The sequence below is a fragment of the Coloeus monedula genome (assembly GCF_965178545.1).
Source record: "Coloeus monedula genome assembly, chromosome: 2".
NCBI classification, from domain to species: Eukaryota; Metazoa; Chordata; class Aves; order Passeriformes; family Corvidae; genus Coloeus; species Coloeus monedula.
Window position 1 is genome coordinate 1,907,828 of NC_138782.1, and position 20,389 is coordinate 1,928,216.

At 45.8% G+C, this 20,389-nt stretch overlaps 1 protein-coding gene across 1 annotated transcript; it reads left to right on the forward strand.

Annotated features, from left to right (window-relative positions):
• Positions 1–6,665: 6,665 nt before the first annotated feature.
• Positions 6,666–10,235, forward strand: CIMIP6 (ciliary microtubule inner protein 6; the record flags this gene model as incomplete). Its single annotated transcript, XM_082302832.1, is given in 6 exon segments — positions 6,666–6,726; positions 8,382–8,476; positions 8,480–8,485; positions 9,529–9,571; positions 9,574–9,668; positions 9,672–10,235. Coding segments are annotated over 6 exon segments (864 nt in total).
• Between the last annotated feature and the right edge of the window lie 10,154 nt (positions 10,236–20,389).

A 20,389-nucleotide genomic window follows, 5' to 3' on the forward strand; every position in this document is an offset into this window, starting at 1 on the left:
GGCAGCAGCCTTGGAGGCCAGTGTTATGGCTGAACTGCATTGTCTTCAGCTAAAAAACTCCTGTCCTATGGGTCACTGTTTTAATGCCAAGCACCACTTGGAAGCACAGCAGATTATACTCTAACAACTCAACGTATTTTCCCAACTACCCGAGTCTGATACATTTGAAATAAGTATAATTTTCCTCCAATGCTCTGAGCTGCTCAGTTTCTGTGCGCTGATAGAAACTGAGAGTTTCAACTTGGGAGAGAGGGGCTCCCTACTTGGCAACTTCTGAGCAATCTCAGATGTGGAGGGAAAAGCCTTTGACAATTATGGAAATTGAGAGAGAGGAGGAAGAAGGGGAGATGTTTCCTTCAACAGAGGGACAGTTTCTTGTCTGCCCTGGTTTAAGGAGGGGAAGAGCTGTTTGCTCATGGCTCTTGAGTAATTGATGAAGCAGATTCATTCTGCAAGACACAGAAGCCAAGGTGATGCTGACTGGGCAGATCTTGGAGCTCCCCAGGTCTCTGGCAGCAAAGGGAGGAAACAGCATCAGAAGAAAATCATTTATGTGGCAGCAAGAACTATCATGTGCTGGCTTTCTTTCCTCCAGGGTGGGAGGGGAAAGAGAATAGCAGTTGTTGGCTCTTTTTTCCCTGCTGGTGAAGGAAAGGAGCACAGACAGTAATGTCATGATACAGACAGGCACAAATCTCTGTAAATCAGTGCTCTTGGCTCATCAGGGGATCCCTGCCAAGTGTTAGCAGAAAGGAGTGAAAATCAGAGACAATCTTAACTCATAGGTGTATATTCTCTTATATCCAGTGTCACCTGGTGCTCAGGGGTCAGGTGGCTGCTGTTACAGCCCAACTGCTGCAAGGTTTTAGTTGTGCAGACCCTCTTGCACTGAATTCACAGCCAAATGGGAGTTATGAAACCATGCTTTAAGATTTACTCTGTATAGTCAAGCTTGCATAGTAGAAAATAAAAGGCCGCATTTAGAACCATGACAGATTTTGCTGAACACTGAGAAGGGTGAGAGATATAATCAAGGAATTATTTTTGTTTCTCTGATTCTTTCTGCAGCAAAAGTCATTGCAGAGGTAATAGTGAAATCTGGAGCGTGAATACTCTGTATTTACCTTTATCTGGAGGATCCTGAAGCCTGTGACTCTTCCATGGGTGGTGTTGCTGACTTAGTGACCTAAACATATGCTGAGCACAAAATCTTTGTTCCCTTGTGACAAATCTCTTCTTTCTTTGCGGGAAATCTTTTGGGCTCTTCTAGGAAAGATCTTGGCTCTGTTCTCCTGGCTGTTTGGTGTTGGCATTGTGTCAAGGCAAATGGAAGTGGCCTGTAACAGAATGCTGGATCATCTGTCCATGTCCAAGGAAGGAGAATGGTCTGAAGGGCCAACTCTTCCCCTTGGCAATACCAATTTACTGCTCCTAATATGGCTATGGTTACTGCCTGTGCTTTGAGCAGTGATTTTTTGCCTCATGGAACTTTGTATCCCTAGAGACTGCAGAGTCTAGTCTGGAGCCCCAAACTGAAGACTTGTGGAAAACTTCCATGCAGGTACAGGTGGGAATACTGGGGGAACCTGTTTCAGTGATGTCAGCCAAGCTGTGGAGTAAGGATCAGTCTAATGAGTAGCTTATCCAAGGCTGTTTAGAAAGTTAAGATAATCATCTTTTATTACTGAAAAATCAGAACAATCAGCTGAAAGCACCAGCATTTAGGGAGTTAATGGCTGGCTCCTGGTCTGTGCTCCTGTGAAGCATCTGGAGCAGTCCCATCCCTACTCAGGTTCTGTAGGAGCTCCCTTGTGACTCCATTCCCCAGCAGTCAGTGTGGGGGAAAGGGACTATGATTGATCCTGGTGATTCTCAACCACTGTGACAACAGGAGACTGGTCCAGTGTTCCCTGAATCGCTGCTGGAGTGCCAGGACTGGGAGCAAGCACAGGGCACCCCTGTGCCCTTTACCCCTCAGCTCCAGTTGAGCAATGCCCCTCTGAGCTGAGTGTCTGCTCCTCCTAGACAGACACAGTAACTCCTCTATGTGAACGTTCATACCAATTAAATCTTATCATCAAATCATTCTGTTCCATCACTCTACTTAATTAGCCATGGTCTTTGGTATTTCAGCAATGCTGCACCGTGCCAAAAAATGAAAGTATTCTTTGTGTGGTACACACCCAACAACTGCCTGTCTGCCAGCCGGGGGCAGACCAACAAATATTTCTCCTGCACCAGAGCAGTATCTGCTGGGAAATGTAACTGCCCACTTCTGGTTTTTCAAACTGAAATGAGTTAGAGACCGTGGTCTTTTCATCTGGGCACTCTGCTTTCCTTGCAGCAAAGCCAAGCTGGTTTCTCCTCAGCTGTTTTGTGAACATAAACTGTGATGAGTCACACAAAACCCACAACTGAAGGGGTTTCTCGAGTGTTAGTTGTTAATATGGCCTTTCTGTTTACAAATGATAAATGCAAGAAAGGAACACAAATTAACTGCTCGTTAGCAGCAGATCACGGCTGTTACCTAAATCCTTGTCTGCGGTAGGGCCCTTGACTTTAGGAATCAGGTCTGACCTAATTTTATGTTTGGAAACATCTAAACCCAGGCAGATCATCACATCCCACTTTCAGCAAGAAAGCGCCTGATTTGGCAACCTCTGTTGTAAATGGCTGCAAATTTTTTCCTTGGATTTGAGCATCTCCTGTGAGTAAGTGAGGATGAAAAGCTCTGTGACCTGCAGAATCCAGCCTGGAATTGCTCATCAACAAATGACAGTGATGGAAACATTAGGAAAGAGGAAATAATAATGGTTAATTCCCTGCTGCCCACTGATGCTGAGACCCATTTTTAGTGCCAGTGAGAAAGATGCCACCAACCTACCTGTGACAAGGAATCAGTTGATCCATGGACATAGGAACTCTTTTAATAGTCCCCCAAAGCCGTGCCCTGCTGCCATCTGAGGCATTTGTCAGATGTGACAAGGCACTTGGCCTATTTTTGTCACACAGCAAATCCTTTTTCCTACTCTACTTGGGGTTCAGTCCCATCCTTGGATATGAGCTCACTGCTCTCTTTCACTTGCATGGAAATGTTCTGCACCCGAAGGCAGAATTTGGCTGGATCTGAGTAATGACATCTGTAATGTTCCCTCAGACAGGACCCAAAGGACACCAACAGGTGCTGATAAGCATCCAGCCTGCAGAGAGGTGTTTGTAGATCCTCCATGGTGCTTGTCTGCATCTTCACGTGCTTTTGGAAAATCTGCCTTGGAGAGGCTTGGAGAGAACTTGGAGTTGCTGCAGAACAGAGATGGGGGTTCAGTCTGTTTATCTTGGTTGCCCAGACAGGACATTAACCATCAGAACAGCCTCTCTCGTGCAAAAAGCCCAGGTGCTGGTTTGTCTCCTGTACAGTACAGTGTCCTGTACAGTACAGTTCTTCTGCCTCTTGTCCTCTGTGTGAAAACCTTGCTTTTCCTATAATCCGTAGAAGAACTAATTCCAGAGGTCACGTTAGCATGAGATAATCAGTCGCATCACCCATAGAATTCCAGCATTCTGGTGAACCCCTGGCTCTGGTGAAAGCAATGGGAAAATATATGTTCACCTCTACTGAGTCACAGTTCCAGTCTCCTGAGATACTTAAGGAGTGGCTCCAAAAGTGCCACCATCACTGGTGTTTACTGATTTAAAACACAGACCCCTCCTGGCTTTTCACTTGTTGCAGCAGTTCTTTAGGAAGTTGCCTCTCTTTCCTTCACCATCCTTTGCTGTATGAGCCCAGAAAACTCCTTGAACCAGGCTTTCCTTGTATTCTCAGCAAGAATTTGCATTCTTGCTCTCTCTATCTCTGGATCATTCAACAAAAATCCTCTTGATATTTCCCCTGTGTTGCAGGCCCATGGCAGCTTCGTTGAGACAGAGAGGCTGTCACTGGTGTCAAAGCATGTAACCTATGGACAGATACTCACCTTTAAACCTCTCCTCTCACTTCTCTTGCTGAGGCTGCCAAGGTGTGGGAATTTCCTGGAGTCCTGAGGCTGGTTTTTGACTTCACTAGGCTGCTTCTATTTAGAGTAGCTGGGATTTTGTTTCAGAGATTTTTTTTTCTCATTAACTTTTTGGGTTGCAGGTACTTTTAAATGGCAAATGTGGCTCTATTTCAAGATAAAGGGGGGAGAAAAAAGGCTAAAGGAGGTCTAACTTCTAGATTTAGCTGCTTTTTTATGAAGCTGGAGCAAGATCTGTGCTGTTGTGTGAGACCCAGCCTTGTCCAGACAGGCTCAGACCGGGGCAGCAGCTCTTTTGCATTCTGCTCTGTGTAAATACCTTTGCTGCCCTTCCCACCAGGCTCTGGGGATCTCCACTGGATAACAAGCTAAAGTCCAAATAGCGAGCCATTTGGGGTGATTGATGGAGGATGTTGTGCACACACCCAGGGTATGTCATTTCCAATCTGAAGGGAAGCAATTGTTTCCATATGTTGGCACGCTGGGGCTCTTGGTGCCGAGCCAGTTGTCTGGCTGCGATCAGGCAGCAGCATCTCACAGTGATGGAAGATTATACCTTGGAAGAGGGGTGCTAACTTTAGGCTGTATTCCTTAAAAGGGTACAAACTCCGAACACTTCTCCAGGATGTAATTTATGGTTCCAGTATGTTTTGACTTTACATAGATGAAAAAACAGGACTTTTCTGTATGCATATATGCATAAAAATTCCATCCTGCTCCATGGCCCACTCTCCCCCCCAAAGGAATCCAATAAAACAATAGCTGAGGCTGGGTTATGTTGCTAACTTGGCTGCATGGGCTGCTGCCTGCTGAGGCTCAGAAGGATTCCCCCTCTTATTAACCCAATTCCTTAGAGGTATGTTAACAGCTACATCTAGTTTTGTTAACCAGATCTAGCTTTTGTTGCTCAGCTGGAAACCGGGCTCTTAAAGCAGATTTTAGAGATGCCCTGCACCTACCAAACCCGGGATTTTGGGATGGTTTGGATTTCCTTTGTAAAGTGTCAAACTGGTTGCATATTGCTGCACAAACAAATTAATGTAATTTTCAAACTTCATCAGTAAGATGTCTCCATGCCAAGGCCCTGCATCAAGCCCAGGTACAAACCCCAGGGAGGGGGGTAAGTTAAAAGCTGCTGGAAGAGGGTATTTTTGGCATAGCAAGAAGCCACCAATTTAAAATATTCTGTGAGTTCCCAAGTTATCCATGATTCTCTGAACCACCACCACTGGAGCAAAGCTCCCTGATGGTGATGCAGCCATTGAGGGATCACCACATCCTTCCTGAGGAGTCTGTACTCTGCCAACAAAACCTGCAGTAAAGTTGTGTGTGCATGACCCCGTTTGAAAAGGACAGACAGGTCATCAGAGACTTCATTCTGTGTCATATCCAGGCCAGTCCTTCTGGATAAAATTGGTCTGTAACTATAAAAAATGCATTTTTCCCCTCCCTAAATGGTGAGCAATCATCAGGCTTTTAATTCTGCAGCCAAAAGCCTTTGCAACTGTGAGACACAGTGGGCAGAACCACTCAAATCACTGCAGCAATGCTCCTTCTTCCAGCTGACAATAAAGAACACATCAAATCAGTCTGCCACACATGCATTTCATTTAGGGAAATAGGCTGGATTGGCATTTTAACTCTGGAAATGTTTGCAGTGATATCTTTGAGCCTCTCAGGGTTGTGTATTGACCGTGGGATGATCTTCTCTGTGCACTGCTTGGACAGGTATGGAGTGAGATGTTGGAGTGCTGAAAGCCAAAGATGTAGGAAGACTTGGATTCTTGTGAAAGGAAAACAGAGACACAAATTTGTGTTCCTTTTCAGTCATGTGCTTGGGGGTTTTTTTATTTATTGGAAACATTAACTTATTAGAACTCCCGACTGGAATATTTACATTTATATATTACATGACCTGAAGAGTTTTTTGATGCCTAAAGTTCCACTCAGAGGAATGAACTAATGTCTTCTAATAGAAGATTCATTTGAAAAACTCAGGTGTATGAGGATACATAAGGTATTCAACTTTTTGAGTAATTTATTAAGAAAATAGTTTTGATCTTCCTTGCAGGTGTTTGGATATTGAGGAAAAAATGCTCAGTGCTTTTATGGGAGCTACATGCACACTCAAAATGTCAACAATGGCATTATTCACATGTGGTTTTGAGCAATGTGGATTCTACCTTGTCTCTAAATAATGCTTTTGGTGCCCGAAAGATGCCAGAGTCTAGAACTGATAACAATGTTGTTCACGCAGCTACTGCCATGGTTGGTGTGAATATATTTATATATATATATAAATTGGGAGCTCAAATTTCCATCTAATTTTTTATTTTTCACTTATAAGGTCCTCCTCAGTTGCATAGACTTGGCTGTTAAACATCAGGCATCAGGCAATTTATAGTTCTACCACAGCAAACAATTCTCTATATAAAAGAAAAGTGCTCATTTTAAATGTGCCTTGTTCCTGCTCAGAAAGTTGTAGCTCTGGGGATGCCTCAAGCTTGTAGGGCTTCCTGAACAGCTACAAATCCATGTGTGTGCACTTTTGTAGGAACTCCAGAAGTTATGTTTGCATTCCCGAGCTGCAGGGATTGCCATTCCCCTCCTGCAGCTGGTGAAAGCCAGGGATGAGCTCAGGATTGCTCTGCAATGACTGACCTAAAACTGCTGCATTCTCCTACAAAACTGCTCCATCCCACCCTGCTGGAATGTAGGTCTGCCCTATCTTCAGAGCCATGTTAGCACTAATTAACTACTTCCAGCATATTAACAGCCTTGGCTATATGTGTCAATACTGGATGGACGCTAATCTAACGAGCTGCTCCGTGTTAATTATGACTTCATTGAGCCAACCAGTTTGGGAAGAGCAGGAGATCCATTTCCCTCTGTGGGCTCCTTCCCTCCCAGCCTCTCTGCCTGGCAGCCACAGTGACCTTGAGGAGCTGCCGACCTCAGATTCCCAATCCTCTCTGCAGCGTATCCTGATTCCCTGGCTGTTGCTCTAACAAAGGACTCCAGGTCATCACACTCAGACTCCTGGACCTGATCTGGCTTTGCTGCTATTAGGGGCCCACAGACCACTATTTCTGTGTGATGGTGCATGTTCCCAAAATAAATGTCCTTAAATTAGCAGGTTCAGTTACAGGGAGCAGTCTGGCTGAAGCAGCAGAGAACTTGATTTAGGGCAATTTGGACCTTTTTTTTTTTTTTTTTTTTTTTTTTTTTTGAGAAACTGTGCTCTTTTGAGGTTAATAATTATCTAATTACTTTGTTAATAATAGATGCCTCTCAACATATTAATGGGACGTCATATAATTTTCAAAAGGACCAGACCCTTTAGCAGATGCAAGCCTTAGTCCAGCAATGTCGTAGCAATAAATTAGCATCTGTTCAAGGGCTGCTGGTTGTATCACAGGGATGCCAACTACAGATTTACTCTCTTTCAGCTCTGCTTCCACATTCAGGGTTTATTTGAGGAGTTTGTTTCCTAGTGACTCTGACAACTCTGCCGTGTTGCTGCTGTGCAAATGGAAGTGCAGTGGCCTACATTTCCCTGGTGATCAGTGAGACAGCCTGACCCACTTGAAACATGTTAACCAGCCCTGCCTCCAGACAGCTGGGAGCACTTGTCCACCACTGGACCTGGGCTGATGCCATGCCTCAAGCTGAAAATTCAGAATTTCTGGCGGTTTTGGAGGATTTGATACAGATAATTTAAGTTGTGCTTGGTGCTTGTTTTCTTCCCCTTGTGCCTGGATGTGTCATGGTTCAGTGTAATGGGTCAGTCTGTGTTTCATTAAATATTAACAGGGAAAATGATTTGTGCTCGTTTAGAGGGTAATACTGCTGTGCTAATGGATGGAAAATTGCCTGGAAAGCTGCTGGTGAAGGTGTAGTGGCAACTGGTGCTGAACCCTTGTTCTGAACTGCCCTGCCAGGAGGACAGGACACATGAAGAGGTAAAACACTTACTGCAAAACAAGAAGAAAGATACTCTAAGGAATATTCAGGTACATGCCAAGTGATCTGACAGGCCTTTTCTGCTCTGCAGAGTACAAATGATCCCTCTGACGTGGTTTTCATGCTGAGCCCAGCCCAAGGGCTGCCCTGAAGCCACCTCAGAGCACTGTCCCTCAGCAAACCCTTGTGTTACTGTGACACGTGTGAGCCCAGCCCAGTATCCCACTCCTGGCGCCCACTTCCCCTTGTGGGAAGTGCTGTGGTCTCCCTGTCTGGCAAAGGCACTCGAGCAGCTCAAGAGAAACAGCTGCCACTTGTGTTTGTTCCCCGTGGGCTTCCTTGGCCATGTCCTGCAAGTGCTCCCTGACAATATTATAACAACATATTTTTCAGTTCTGCTTGCAGCTCCCAGAGCATCCGAAGGTCTCCTGGAGCTGCTCCAGGAACAGACCTCCTTTAGCCATTGGTGCAATGCCAGGGAGTCTGGTAACGAGCCCATCTGAGGGAAGGTGGGACAATGTGCATCCGGTGTGATTAATGGCATCCAGGAAGGTGGAGGAGAACGTTTATCCCAGAGCTTCCGACTGTCTGGGCAATAGGAAGATTTGTTGTCAGATGCTTTAGATTTGCTAGCAATTAATATTAACGACATGCTCTTTTGTGCTGCTGGGACATGCTCCCCTTTGTATTTGTGTGTGCTGTAGCACCCAGGCTTCCTGTGGGCTTGATAAACAATAACCTAATCATAAATCACATGATTTGGATTTCTAAAGAGGGTGTTTATGCTGTGACTTCACTGAATCCCACTGTCTCTGCCTGCGAAAAAGCTGGAATGAGTAAGATAAGAACAAGGCTAATGCAGAAGGGTCTGTTTTGATACAGGCACTTAACTCTTGCCAGGCCTTGGCTCTCAGGAGCTTGTACATGTAATTATACATTCCTTATAAATCAGTAACTTAGCATAAATAGGCTGTAATATATATAAACAGACTCTGATAGGCTTCAAGAAATCCAAAATACAGGATTTGACTGTGAAAAATATTTTGAGAAATGCAGGCCATGCTTGTTTTCTCTTTTGTTTATGTAAAAAACCATAATGCTGAAGTGAATCCTGTGTGGCTCTGATGAGCAGAATGGTTGGGGATGCAGTCATAAATCTCCTGGCCTACAAAAGCAGCGGTTCAGCATCGTCTCCATGGCAACCCATGGAGCAAGAAATGAAATCTGATATGAAGAGTCTCGCTGAGGAGAGCCGTATGCGAGTCACACATTTGCCGAGGCAGAGGGCTGGTGAAGCAGAGAAAATAAGATGCATTTTCTTTTACTTGTTGCTTCATTCTGAGTATTCCTGCTATGAATAAAAGGGGCTGACAAACCAGCCATTATTCCATGGCCTTCAGCTACTCGGAGCCAGGCCAGGGGCCAGTGGAGCGGCCGAGAAACAAGCGCGGGCTCTGCCAGCACTTGAGCTCATAAATGAACTCAGCTCACAGCTGCATCTCCGAGCTGCTTATGTTCCCCTGCTTAATGTCAACCTTGTTTCCCCTTCCAGCAGCATGGAACTTTTGTGTGTGCACAGATAAAACCAGTGAGTGGTCGATAGCTCCTAAGGGGACAGAAATATTCCCGAGCGCTGGAGGGTCATGTTCACCAGAACGGCCAAAAACAGAGAAAGGAAACTTAGTGAAAAGCTGAATGACCTCACCCACTTTCTTCCTGCAGAATTCCTGGGAGACAGTAGGCTCTGAAAATCACTTATCAAAACCAGACGTCAGAGAAATAGCCAAGGCATACCCCAGAATTCCTGCGGGAGGACACAAAAGTTCAGGCATTTCTCAGACAGCTGAGGTGGATGTCGGCTGCCCTGCTGGGGAGGAGCCCTTCACGTCCTGCAGTGAAACACCTTCCATCCATACGGGAGGGGGGTTTTACCTCCTGCACAGGAAAACATGGAGACTGATCCCACCAGCAGCAAGTGACACAAAAAGAGCCTGGAGTCGCTCTCTTCGCTTATTCCAGTGTGTCAGTGACGCCAAACACGAGCTGACACCAGGGAGTTGTTGGAGGCAGCACAATCCTCCTTTGACGTACCAGCAGCTGCACCATGCTTTGATGTCTCCACAAAACTCTGTGTTTATCAGAACCTTCTCTAATGGTGAAATTTTACTGCCTCCCTGGTACCATCAGCCCCTTGATTCCTTCCCTGCATCCCGTGAGACGATTTTTAAGTTCGTCAGTGCTTTCAGAGCTGCTGCTTAGAAGTGGAAGCCACTGTGATTCATGCAAAGGTACTTCGTTTTCCGAACCAGTTGTACTTTTCCTTTCATGTTTTTGCTGGTTGCTAGGTGTTCTGGGGGTTTTATTTACCCCATCCCTTTGGGTGCTGCAGTGTGAACAGTAATTCCGTATGCCCGGTGGTGTCAGCTCATGATAAATGAGAGCCATTGTCGCTTCCGTAGGAAACAATGACAGCCAAGAGGGACAATTTGCTGCAGTCCACAGGAATGCAAAAATAATATGTCACTGCTCTCCACAGCTAATGAAGACAAACCCTCTGAGCAAGCTCTTTTGAGGGAGAAGAGAATGCTTTTGCCTAAGATTTAAGTCTACTTTTTTTTTTTCTCATATTGGGGTACGTTAAGTAAGAAAACAGCAAATTTACTCAGGGTTTCCCCCCCAGACTAAGAGAAAATAGTTGTTCAAGAGGCTGAAGGACAAGTTCTATTAATACATCTCCAGTATATTTCCCTGTACTGTCCACTGGTCTTCCCAATAGATTGTCTCCCGTATTCTTGTTTTTTTAACTCAGAAGCACCCCCCTGTACAACATGCTGTGATAATTGTTCATTTCCTCTTGCACACTTTCTCTGGGTAGGTTTTTTAACATAAAGTGGCAGCAGCTCAGCATTATATTTAATCAGATACTTACATAACCCACACAGATCCCCGAAGTGCATTAATTTACTGGGAAGTTTTGCAAAGTCCAGTTTTAGACAAGATGCCTCAAAAGAACAAAATGCCTAAATTAAAATCGATGGGAGACCAAGTTCACAGGATGGAGAGGGTGTTGCCATCACATGTAGTGCCTTTTCAGTGTCATGAGCGCCTGGATCATCTTCACCAACCAACTCTGAGGCACCACACCAGGATTCCCTGTACTCAGAGCTGTTTGATGACTTCTCTCTGTCAGATCTTTTTATTTTCATTGAGTGTCAGTAAAATCAATTGATTAGTTATTGTGTTTAGTGAGAAATTAGTGCCATTTAGTGTGAACCTGTTATATAATACATTTCTGTATCCTGAGGAGTTTTAGGAAATAAGTGTAATATAAAAGAGATGGGTCTTGTTTTACATCTCTTTTTTAATCAGAGATTTTGTGAGCCCAAGGCTAAAAATCATGTGGTAAGATCTTTGAAATGTGGCAACATTTTAGGACTTCTGATAGCGGATACTAAACTCAGAAGTTCCCAGTATGTGCAGTTGAGTCTTCAGAGTGTTCACTGACTTTTTGTGACATTTAGATGCATTGTTAGGAGCTCAGGCACGAGGAGTTTCCTCAGGAGCTGTGCTACCAGCCGTGTCTGGCTCATTCATCTGCCAGCTAAAAAATCCTGTGAGGCAGCAACAGGAGGATGAAAGCACTGGTTACGTTGTCACAGGTCAGCAGCCCGGCCTACAGCCGCCCAAACAGGCACAGTGGAGAGGTGCCAACAAGACAGACCCTGCTGCCCTTGGCTGCTGATGTGGATCAGAGCAGAGCAGCTGCCCAGAGCGGGCTGTGCCTCAACTTGCAGCCCTGAGAGGGTGTTTCACTGGAGCGGACTCCACAATCCTGCCCTGGAAGCATCCTTGCACCGGCTAGGAATCTCTGTCCTGGTTTAGGTGATGGGAACAGCAGAATCACAGAATGATTTGGCTTGGCAGAGACCAACCCCTTGCCATGGGCACCTTCCACTATGCCAGGTTGCTCCAAGCCCTGTCCAGCCTGGCCTTGGACGCTTCCAGGGATCCAGGGGCAGCCACAGCTTCTCTGGGTAACCTGTGCCAGGGCCTCACCACTCCCACAGGGAAGGATCTTGCATTGAACTCAGTTTACTGCTGCTTCAGCTGATCATAAAATGGCAAAACTTGTGGCTGAGGCTTCTGGCAGCTCCTGGCTGCATTGTTTGCTCTGTAACACACTCATTCTTCCCAGGCAGCTCTTGTCAATGGAGTGTCCATGTTTTTTGAATATAAATATGAGAGGAACTTCAGGGAACATAGATTTATTTATTTTTCTGTCCTTAGAGAGGTGATTCGGGATGGTGGGTAGAGATCAGCTGGACAGACACGTGTGCCTGTTGTCCAGAGCTCAGTCACCAGGAATTCCTTTGGGATCTGTGCTGCTCAGTGTGTCTGGGTCGTGTGTCTGTCATTCTGTGATGTGAGTTACCAATCTGTTTGCACACCTGGACAGGCAGAGTTATGTGAAAAGAAAGCTGGGAGATTCCACAGTGTGCAGGAAACCCCAGTCTAGACAAGCTGAAGGTGGTTCATTATTCAAGGCTGCTGCATTTCTGCTGTGGAATGAAGACAGCAAGTGATTAGCCTTGTTATTATCTCCATAGCACTGATTTAACAGAACTTGTGAGATTTAATCTGTCTGGGTGAGCTGGTGAATTTTAGGAACCCTTCACAATTAATCAGCAGCTGTAATTGCAATGTGCAGCCTAAGACTTTGTGTTGCTCTCAGCTGACTGAGACACAGGGATGTGTCTGCTTCCAGTCCAGTGGCAAGTTCATAAATTCCATCCTTCCATAATGCAGGAATTCAGCCAAAATAGCTGCAATACGTGATATTATGGCTTATCACCAGCTTCCAGAGCCAGTCCCAGGCTGGAAATGGTGTCCTGCCCAGGCTTTGGGTCACCAAACTGCAGTGCTGAGGCTGCAATTGCAAGGTGTGGGAGTCGTTCCTTGCATCCCACAGAGGAATTTCACATCTCCTCTCTGCAGGACTGCTCATGAAGGGCAGTGAAGCAGCCTGAGATGGCCCCACTGGAACATCACACCGTGCTGTCATTTTCCATGGCAACTGGAGCAGGAATAGCCTCACATTCCCGTGGCATGTGCCATGATCTATGTGCATGGTGGTAGCTGATGCTCAGTCCCTCTAGTAAAGCAGCAGCCACTGTGGGGAACAGAACACACTTGAAAATCAAAATAACTTGTAAGGTACTACGAAGTCTTTTCCAGTCAATCTTTAGTTCCAGGGTGGGGCTGGAGTGAATGAAAGTGCTGCCAGCAGCAGTTGGATCCGGCCGGGTGGCGGCACTTTGTGTTCCAATTGTCTCCGAGGGCCGTGGCTTTCAGCGAGTCCCAAGTTAATGAAACTGCAGTGTCAGTGGCTCGAGCCTAACAAAAGGAGTGGAGCCCCAGTTGAACACACATTCCCCCTCTGCAGTAAGTAATGGGGGCAGGACAAAACTGCAGTCTTTGGAAAAGGCCCCAGCCCCGCCGTTGCGTTTCTTTGGCACAGATCAGCAGGGATTAAGCTGTGACCCATGGAAGTTCCTACTAGAACTCCTCTGTGAATACAACTGCTGTCACTGCACATGACAGGGGAAGTGGTTTGTGCAACCACAGAGTGTCTGTGAAACACTGTGGTCAGACCAGGGCTGAAAGTGAGGAATATCTGATATGAAGTGAGTAAACCCCAGACACAGTGACCAAAAGGATTGAAATTTGCTCTAGGGAATCATCCTGTAGAGTAAGTGCTGGTGTCCTGATCACTGTCCTGACCAAGATTTTATTTAAATGTAACAGTAAGTAAGCAGAGATTCACTGGGAGCTCGACAGGTGGTCTAGAACCCCTTCATAGCACAGCTCAGGGCAATTGTGCCTGAAGTCTTCTCTCTGCCTCCAATCTCCCTCCAACTCTCCTCAAAAAGAACATTTTTCAGTGTGAAACCTATTTGCCAGTATTTCAGAGGAGATGTGAGAGCAATGGGATCATTAAAAAGTCCTAATCTGAATTTGTAGATGCCAAGAAGCAGTGAAGGTACATGGGGAAGGTGAGCATTGCACACAGGTTTGGCACTGATCTCTTTCCCTGCTCCTTCCTCCCTGGAGCAGACTGCCTGGAAACAGCTCTGGACAGTGGAATGTCTCTGAAGATGGGGAGTGCAACAGACTGGGCTCAGCTGCTCGAGAATTATTCTTGTGAGAGAACAATACAGAGAAAACACTAAAACATTTATTCACGGCAAATGTCAATTAAACATTAATAAAATGCCAAGGTAGAACGTGGGCAATCCGAGCAGTGTTTATTCTGCTGTTGAGTATCCAAATCAATCTAAAAAAGAACTTTCTCCCACACTGTTTTATTGGGAACTTGTGGACTTGTTCATTTTTAAACCTAAGAATTGGAGTAATCTCAGCCGTACAAAATTACAGAAAAAGACCTTTGTTTAAATAATTAATAGTGAATGATTTTCTAATGCTTTTTACATGCTTGGGGTGCTTTGCTGAGCTATAAACCTTTTTCATGGAGCAATTGCTACTCCTGTCACTGAAATGGGTCAATACACCGTAGGTTTACATGATTTTATAGTAACCTTTCATATAAGCATTGCAAAGGCAACATATCCTGGCAGCGTCACCATGATCTCTGTCTCTAGGCAGAGGCTTTTCAAGATTTGGTTCTCCTTATCAGAAAGAGAGGAAGGAATTTGCTAGAACAGAATGATGGGCTTTAGGCATTCAGGTGGGACTGGGGAGATCGCTGATCCCTGCCTCTCAGCTCCCCAGCCACAGGGTGACAGGGAGCCAGGCAGTTTTTAGGAGCATCAGCACTTCCTCTGTAAGGACGCTGCTTTCCTCCTTTGTAGGAATCCTTAAAGCTTCTCATGAATTTAAGGCACCACGATAACTGTGGCAATATTATGGCCAGCCATAATATTTAATTAGCTGTCCTGGGAGTCTGCCGGTGTGGTGAAATGTCATGCAGAGCCCAAATCCAGTCTCAGGGAGAGTCTCTGAAGATGGGAACGCTAAGACACTGCCTTCCCATCTCCTAGGTGACAGGGGCTTGTGTCACTAATTGGTCCCTGAGCCTGCGGCACCCGGGATGACGCGATGGGGCTGGAGCACAGCAATTACAGCTGAAGGGATTTGGTAGAGAAATTGGTGAGAACGAATGTTGGGCGTGTACACAAGGAATTTAATGTGTGTTTGTTCACGCAGACCTGTTGTCTAGCGAGTTACTCCGAAGAGGAGCCTCAGGCTGCAGGATTAATGTAAGAACCACACCGGGTAAATGATGTCTTTTCTGTGACCAAATCACAGGTACAAAACAAATGTTTTGGTGAAGCCCAAACTGCTTAGTTTGTGTGCAGCTTGCTCACACATGCCTGCAACTTTACATGCTGGAGAATGCATCCTTTTGAGGAGGTATTTGCCATCTATCCCGCGAATTGCTTTGCTGCTGTCTTGGTAGCAAGTTATAATTGTGAGTCAGATAATTGAGCTTGAAAAACAGTTTAATCCTATTACAGCACATAAGACACTGCCTTTTTTTGTTTTTCTTTCAATAATGCTGGTTCATGCACTACTCCCAGATATTAAGAAACACGTTGTAAGAAGTCTGTCTCCTCTAAATAAGGCGTGGACCCACAACAGATACACAAGCATTACATTCTGCAGTCCTTGTCCCTGGGACTCCCAATTCTCTTCACCTGTGCCTTGGTTCATCACCGTTTTCACAGACCATCATGCAGATAGTTTGCTAAAATATTTGGGTGTGATTTTCCCTCATACACTTAACTTGTAGCAAACACCTGGATTAGAAGCAGCAGGTACCAATAAACCAGTGCATTGTCTTCTCCGTGTGAGACAATGTGTTCAGAAAGAGAGCAGCAGCCCTCATTTGGTTAATGAGGCAGAACTATTATTAGTAGTAATATTAGTAGTAGTAGTAGTATTACTATGTTAACATAATAGCAGTAGCAATAATAACAATTATAACGAAGCAGCTGGCCTTTCAAGAAATGTCTGGGCATGGAGAATTTTTCGAGTGAGAAGCCCTCTGCCTTTAGGGTTGTGGCACAGGGCTCTGCTGTGAATGACCTCGCAGTCCTGCTTGTTGGCTCTGGAGGAACAAGTTTGTGAGCTCATTATTCCATAGCAAAACTCTCCTTAGTACCTGTGACTGTTTTCTGCTTGCAGAAGTTGGCTGCTCTCCAGCACTGCTGCTCTCCTGTTCTGAGTGACCTTCAAAGGAGCAGCAGTCCAAGTTGAATTGTTCTGGGACAAAGGCTTGTTCCCATGGCCCGGGACTTGGTGTCCATGGGACACTCAGCCTCTCACTGACCTCACTTCCTCCACCTTCCCAGGGGTTTTATAAGCATAACCCAGCAGCAGGGACAATCTGTGGCAGGACAGCCAAATCTGCTGTTGTAACCACCACCACATTCCGTAGTCCTGTGCTGAAACAGGGACATGCAGGTAATGGATATTTTATTCCAGTACTTTGTGCATATGGAGCAATATATTTTCCTACATATGTGTCAGAGCTCAAAAGGAGGATCCATTTTTAATGAGCTACACCATGCATAGCTAATGCAGAAGCTTAATTTTAGACACAGATTTTGGTTTTATCTGTTAGGGAACATTGTAAACCTCTGTAGTGAGTTAGGGTGACACAAAGGAGGGCGCTGTTCAGTGGTGCCTTGGAACCACCAGGTAAGAGGCACAGGTGAAGGTGGTCCTGCAGGTGCCTCAGTCCCAGCCCGTGGATATTGCCAAGCACAGCTGGTACATACATAATGTAACAATCTGTTCCAGCTGACCCATTCCAGAGCCTCTTAAAGGCTCAGTTCCCTGTAGGCAAGGTCTAAAAATAAATCATCTGAGAGGGGTACTAGCTCAGCTAATTAGCCAAGGAGCAGAGTACTCACTGCTGCACTGATAACAGTGTCTGGCTGCCTGGTTCCAGTGCCTGGCACTGCCCACAAGGGTTGGGAAGATTCTGCCCAAAGGTGAACTCCAGAGTGCAGCTGCTGTGCTGAAATGAGAAGCTCTCCAGCTTGGGATCCAAGCTCTTTGGCCAAATCCTCAATCCTTAGTGTTCTGGTGGTAGAAAGCTTGCATGAAGCTGGCATGGGGTCCATTTCACTGAAGATCTGTGACCCAAGTCCTGACCTGCCTGTGCAATAATCTAAGTCTGCCATGATCCCATTGCTGTCAGTGCACCCCACAATGATCTGGGCTACAATTAGAAGAGGTCAAACTCTCAGTCAGAGCAGACAGAGAGGCAGAAATGCAATAAGAGGAATTTTTCCCAGCTTCATTTTCTGTTGTATCCCACTTCTTTACCTGTTCTACTCACTGCAAAGTGACAGTTCTTCTTCCATGCTCTGTACTGCCAATTTGGGGTCTAACATAAACTTCTCTTTCTCCTAGTTCTGTTTTGGTTTTAATCTTTTTATTATTATTTTTCAGCAGTCAAGGAGAATTGTCAAGTACTACATTTATGCTGATTGGAAGTGGCAGAGCAGTACCACCAAGGCCTTTGTGCCCCAGGAAATCACTGAGGTCCTTTATGGCTGCTGAGCATATTCATCTAGAAGCACCTTTTTGCAATGTTCTCCCTCCCCTGCCAGTTGTTTATTCATGCATCGACAATGAGGAGCACTTGAAGGTGAGCTTACTCTTGCACTTGTAGTATATTAAAATTAAAGAGCTGTGCTTCCAAGAACTGCACTCTCCTTCCCCAAACAGAAAAAGAAAAGCCAGACCCGAGCAAAGTGCACCAGGAGATACGAAATGAACGTCGTTCAGCTCCCGTAATTAAATACAAAGATCCACAGGATCAAAGGGCACCTGGGTAAGTGAAAAGAAAAGCCTGTATGGAATGGATCCATCTCTGGAGCAGCTTCTTATGGATTAGAATGATGTGAAGCCTTATCAGTCAAAGCAAAGGTGAATATGGCTGGGATTTAACTGTTTTGGGCAGAGTGCACTTCTGGTTTGAATTCAACATAAAAGCTGAACCAGACTGTCACCAGTGAAATGGGGAGGTAGCTGTCCTGGACCTGAAAGGAAATGACCGTCAGTGTCAGTGAGAGTCTTTTTGTTCACAGCAAGTGACACTGGGGTGGAGTTGTGTCCCCAGGATGTGTGTCTGAGCCAGGCAGGAGAACCTCTGGATGCTCCTGGCACAGTGCAGCAGGGAGGCAAGCCCGGGAGGGGAATGCTGGAAGGGCAGGGGCAGGCACAGCCGGTGGTGAATCGGGAACTCTGGGCAGCCATGGAGCCACGTCAAGTGGGAGTGACACGTGCAGGGGATGACAGCACATTCCTTGAAGTGCTGGGGCAGAGACACTGAGAAAACCCAAACCTGGAACAGGTGGGAGTGACTCACGTGGAATTTGTGGAACACATGGAACAGCTGAAGCTGTTTGGACGTGTGCAGAGTTGGTCCAATTTAGCATGAGCCATTTTCCAGGACACCAGTGAGAGCATCTCTGCTTGCCCAAGGAGTGCTTTTCATTGCAGGAAGGGGTTGTTCCCTCTCTTGAGATTCCCACAATGCCAGCCCGAGTTCGAGGCACTCCAGCATCCGTGAGGGTAAGGCAGGGCTCTTGAGCATCGTGGAGAACAGGATCTGAGGCCGATGAGCAGAGTTTAGAGGAACAACACACACTTGACTTTGTTATTATAAATTATCCTACATCCTTCCTACCATACCGGTTGGAGCCATCCCGATACATCTGCAGGGTAAACACATGTCCATAAGAATCGAGTGCTTCTGCCCTGCTCTGTTAAGCCCTCCACTGGTTCAGAGTCACTGGGGGTAAGTAATAGCTCCTGGAGCCAGGCGAGATGATTGTATCCTCATTTCCATTTCAATGTCTGCACTGCTCTTCCAGTTCACAGCTCTTCCGTGGCAGTGTTGATGATATCTGGAGACCGGGAACAAAGCAGGGATCTGAAGGCGTAGGTCTGTGTGCTGAGCTCTTTCTGCAGCAATTAAGAAATCACATCACTTTGAATGACATGGGACCCTTGAAAACCTTCTCTTCAGAGCTGTGAAACTTCAGAGGAGCTCAGCACCGCCAGTCCTGCTGCCTTGCCCTGCTCTCCAATTTCCATGTACACTTTATTCCTTGGAATAAAACATGTGTGTGCAGTGTCTCCGTGGTCCAGCCTCTGGTGCTACTGCAGAGGAGGCTGACTTGACCAGAGTGTGAATAGTCTGGTAGATTTGTGCTGAATCTCAGTCTTAATAATATCAGAACACATATATAGATACATATAATATCAGTTAGTAATGAGCAGAGATTCCCATGGAAGGAGTGGAAATGCTAAGACTGGCAAAATTTTATGGAATTGAGATGATAAATTGATCACTAGGGATTGCTGCTAACTTAAAGCAAATTATTTTCAACACTTGGCTAGGCCTTTGCCAGGCTTAAAGGAGCTGTGTGTTATGATGTCCCAACATCCATAACCCTCGAAGCCTAAGGAGCAGTGGTGCTCTCTCTGATGAGTGAGGGCTCATTTCATCCCTGGATGTGCTGCAGAGCCTGTGCTGCCGTGGGACTCCCTCTAGAACTCAGAGCAGAAACCCTGCAGATGCTTAACCTGCAGATTTCTCTGTGATGACAGGGCATCTTAGTGCAATTAGTTTGAAGGGACTAAGGGGGACTTGGGAGGCTCCAAGCAGTCAGGAAAATGACAGAGAAAATAGGGTGTGGAGACCTCTTAACCATTTTCTCAGTGTTTGGTGCGTGACTGTGGCTGATTTATTGTGCCTGAACTGAAGTGGAAGGTGGAAGATCTCAGAGCTTTGCATGCCAGGTCAGAGTCACAGATACATCCGGGACCACAGAGGACATCCACATTGTGTGAGCCCAGGCCTTGTTCCGACATTAATTTGGAATCACAAAGCCTGTTTTCAATTGCTAGGCTGCTCTTCTCCCAACTTTGCTGTTCCTTAGCATAGCCAGAGCTACTTTTTGCTCAATGGGCTGCCTGGGGGTTAAATATAATTTGAACTCCTGTCTTTCTGTTATGACTGTAAGAATAACTCAGCCTGCTTCCATAGACAATCCCTGGGTATTAACTGCAGGTTTATTAGCTTGCTCAGAAGTGTTCCTGGTTTGCACAGCTGAGCTGTGACCTCAGGAGAAGATAAATAAATGTTCCCATCCTAGGAATATCAGTGATGGACTTTCAGGCTTAGCAATCCATTTACATTGCTTCTCTCCAGAAGAGGAAAGGCTGGGCTTTTGGTTTTGGTTTAGGAAAATCCTTTCTAGCATCACTGGATGTGGGCAGAAGAGCAGGTTGGTGTGAGAACCACAGGGCCTGGCTCTGAGCAGTGTAAAAGTACCCAAAAGAGCTTGACATGGCTGAGTGTTTCCTAAACA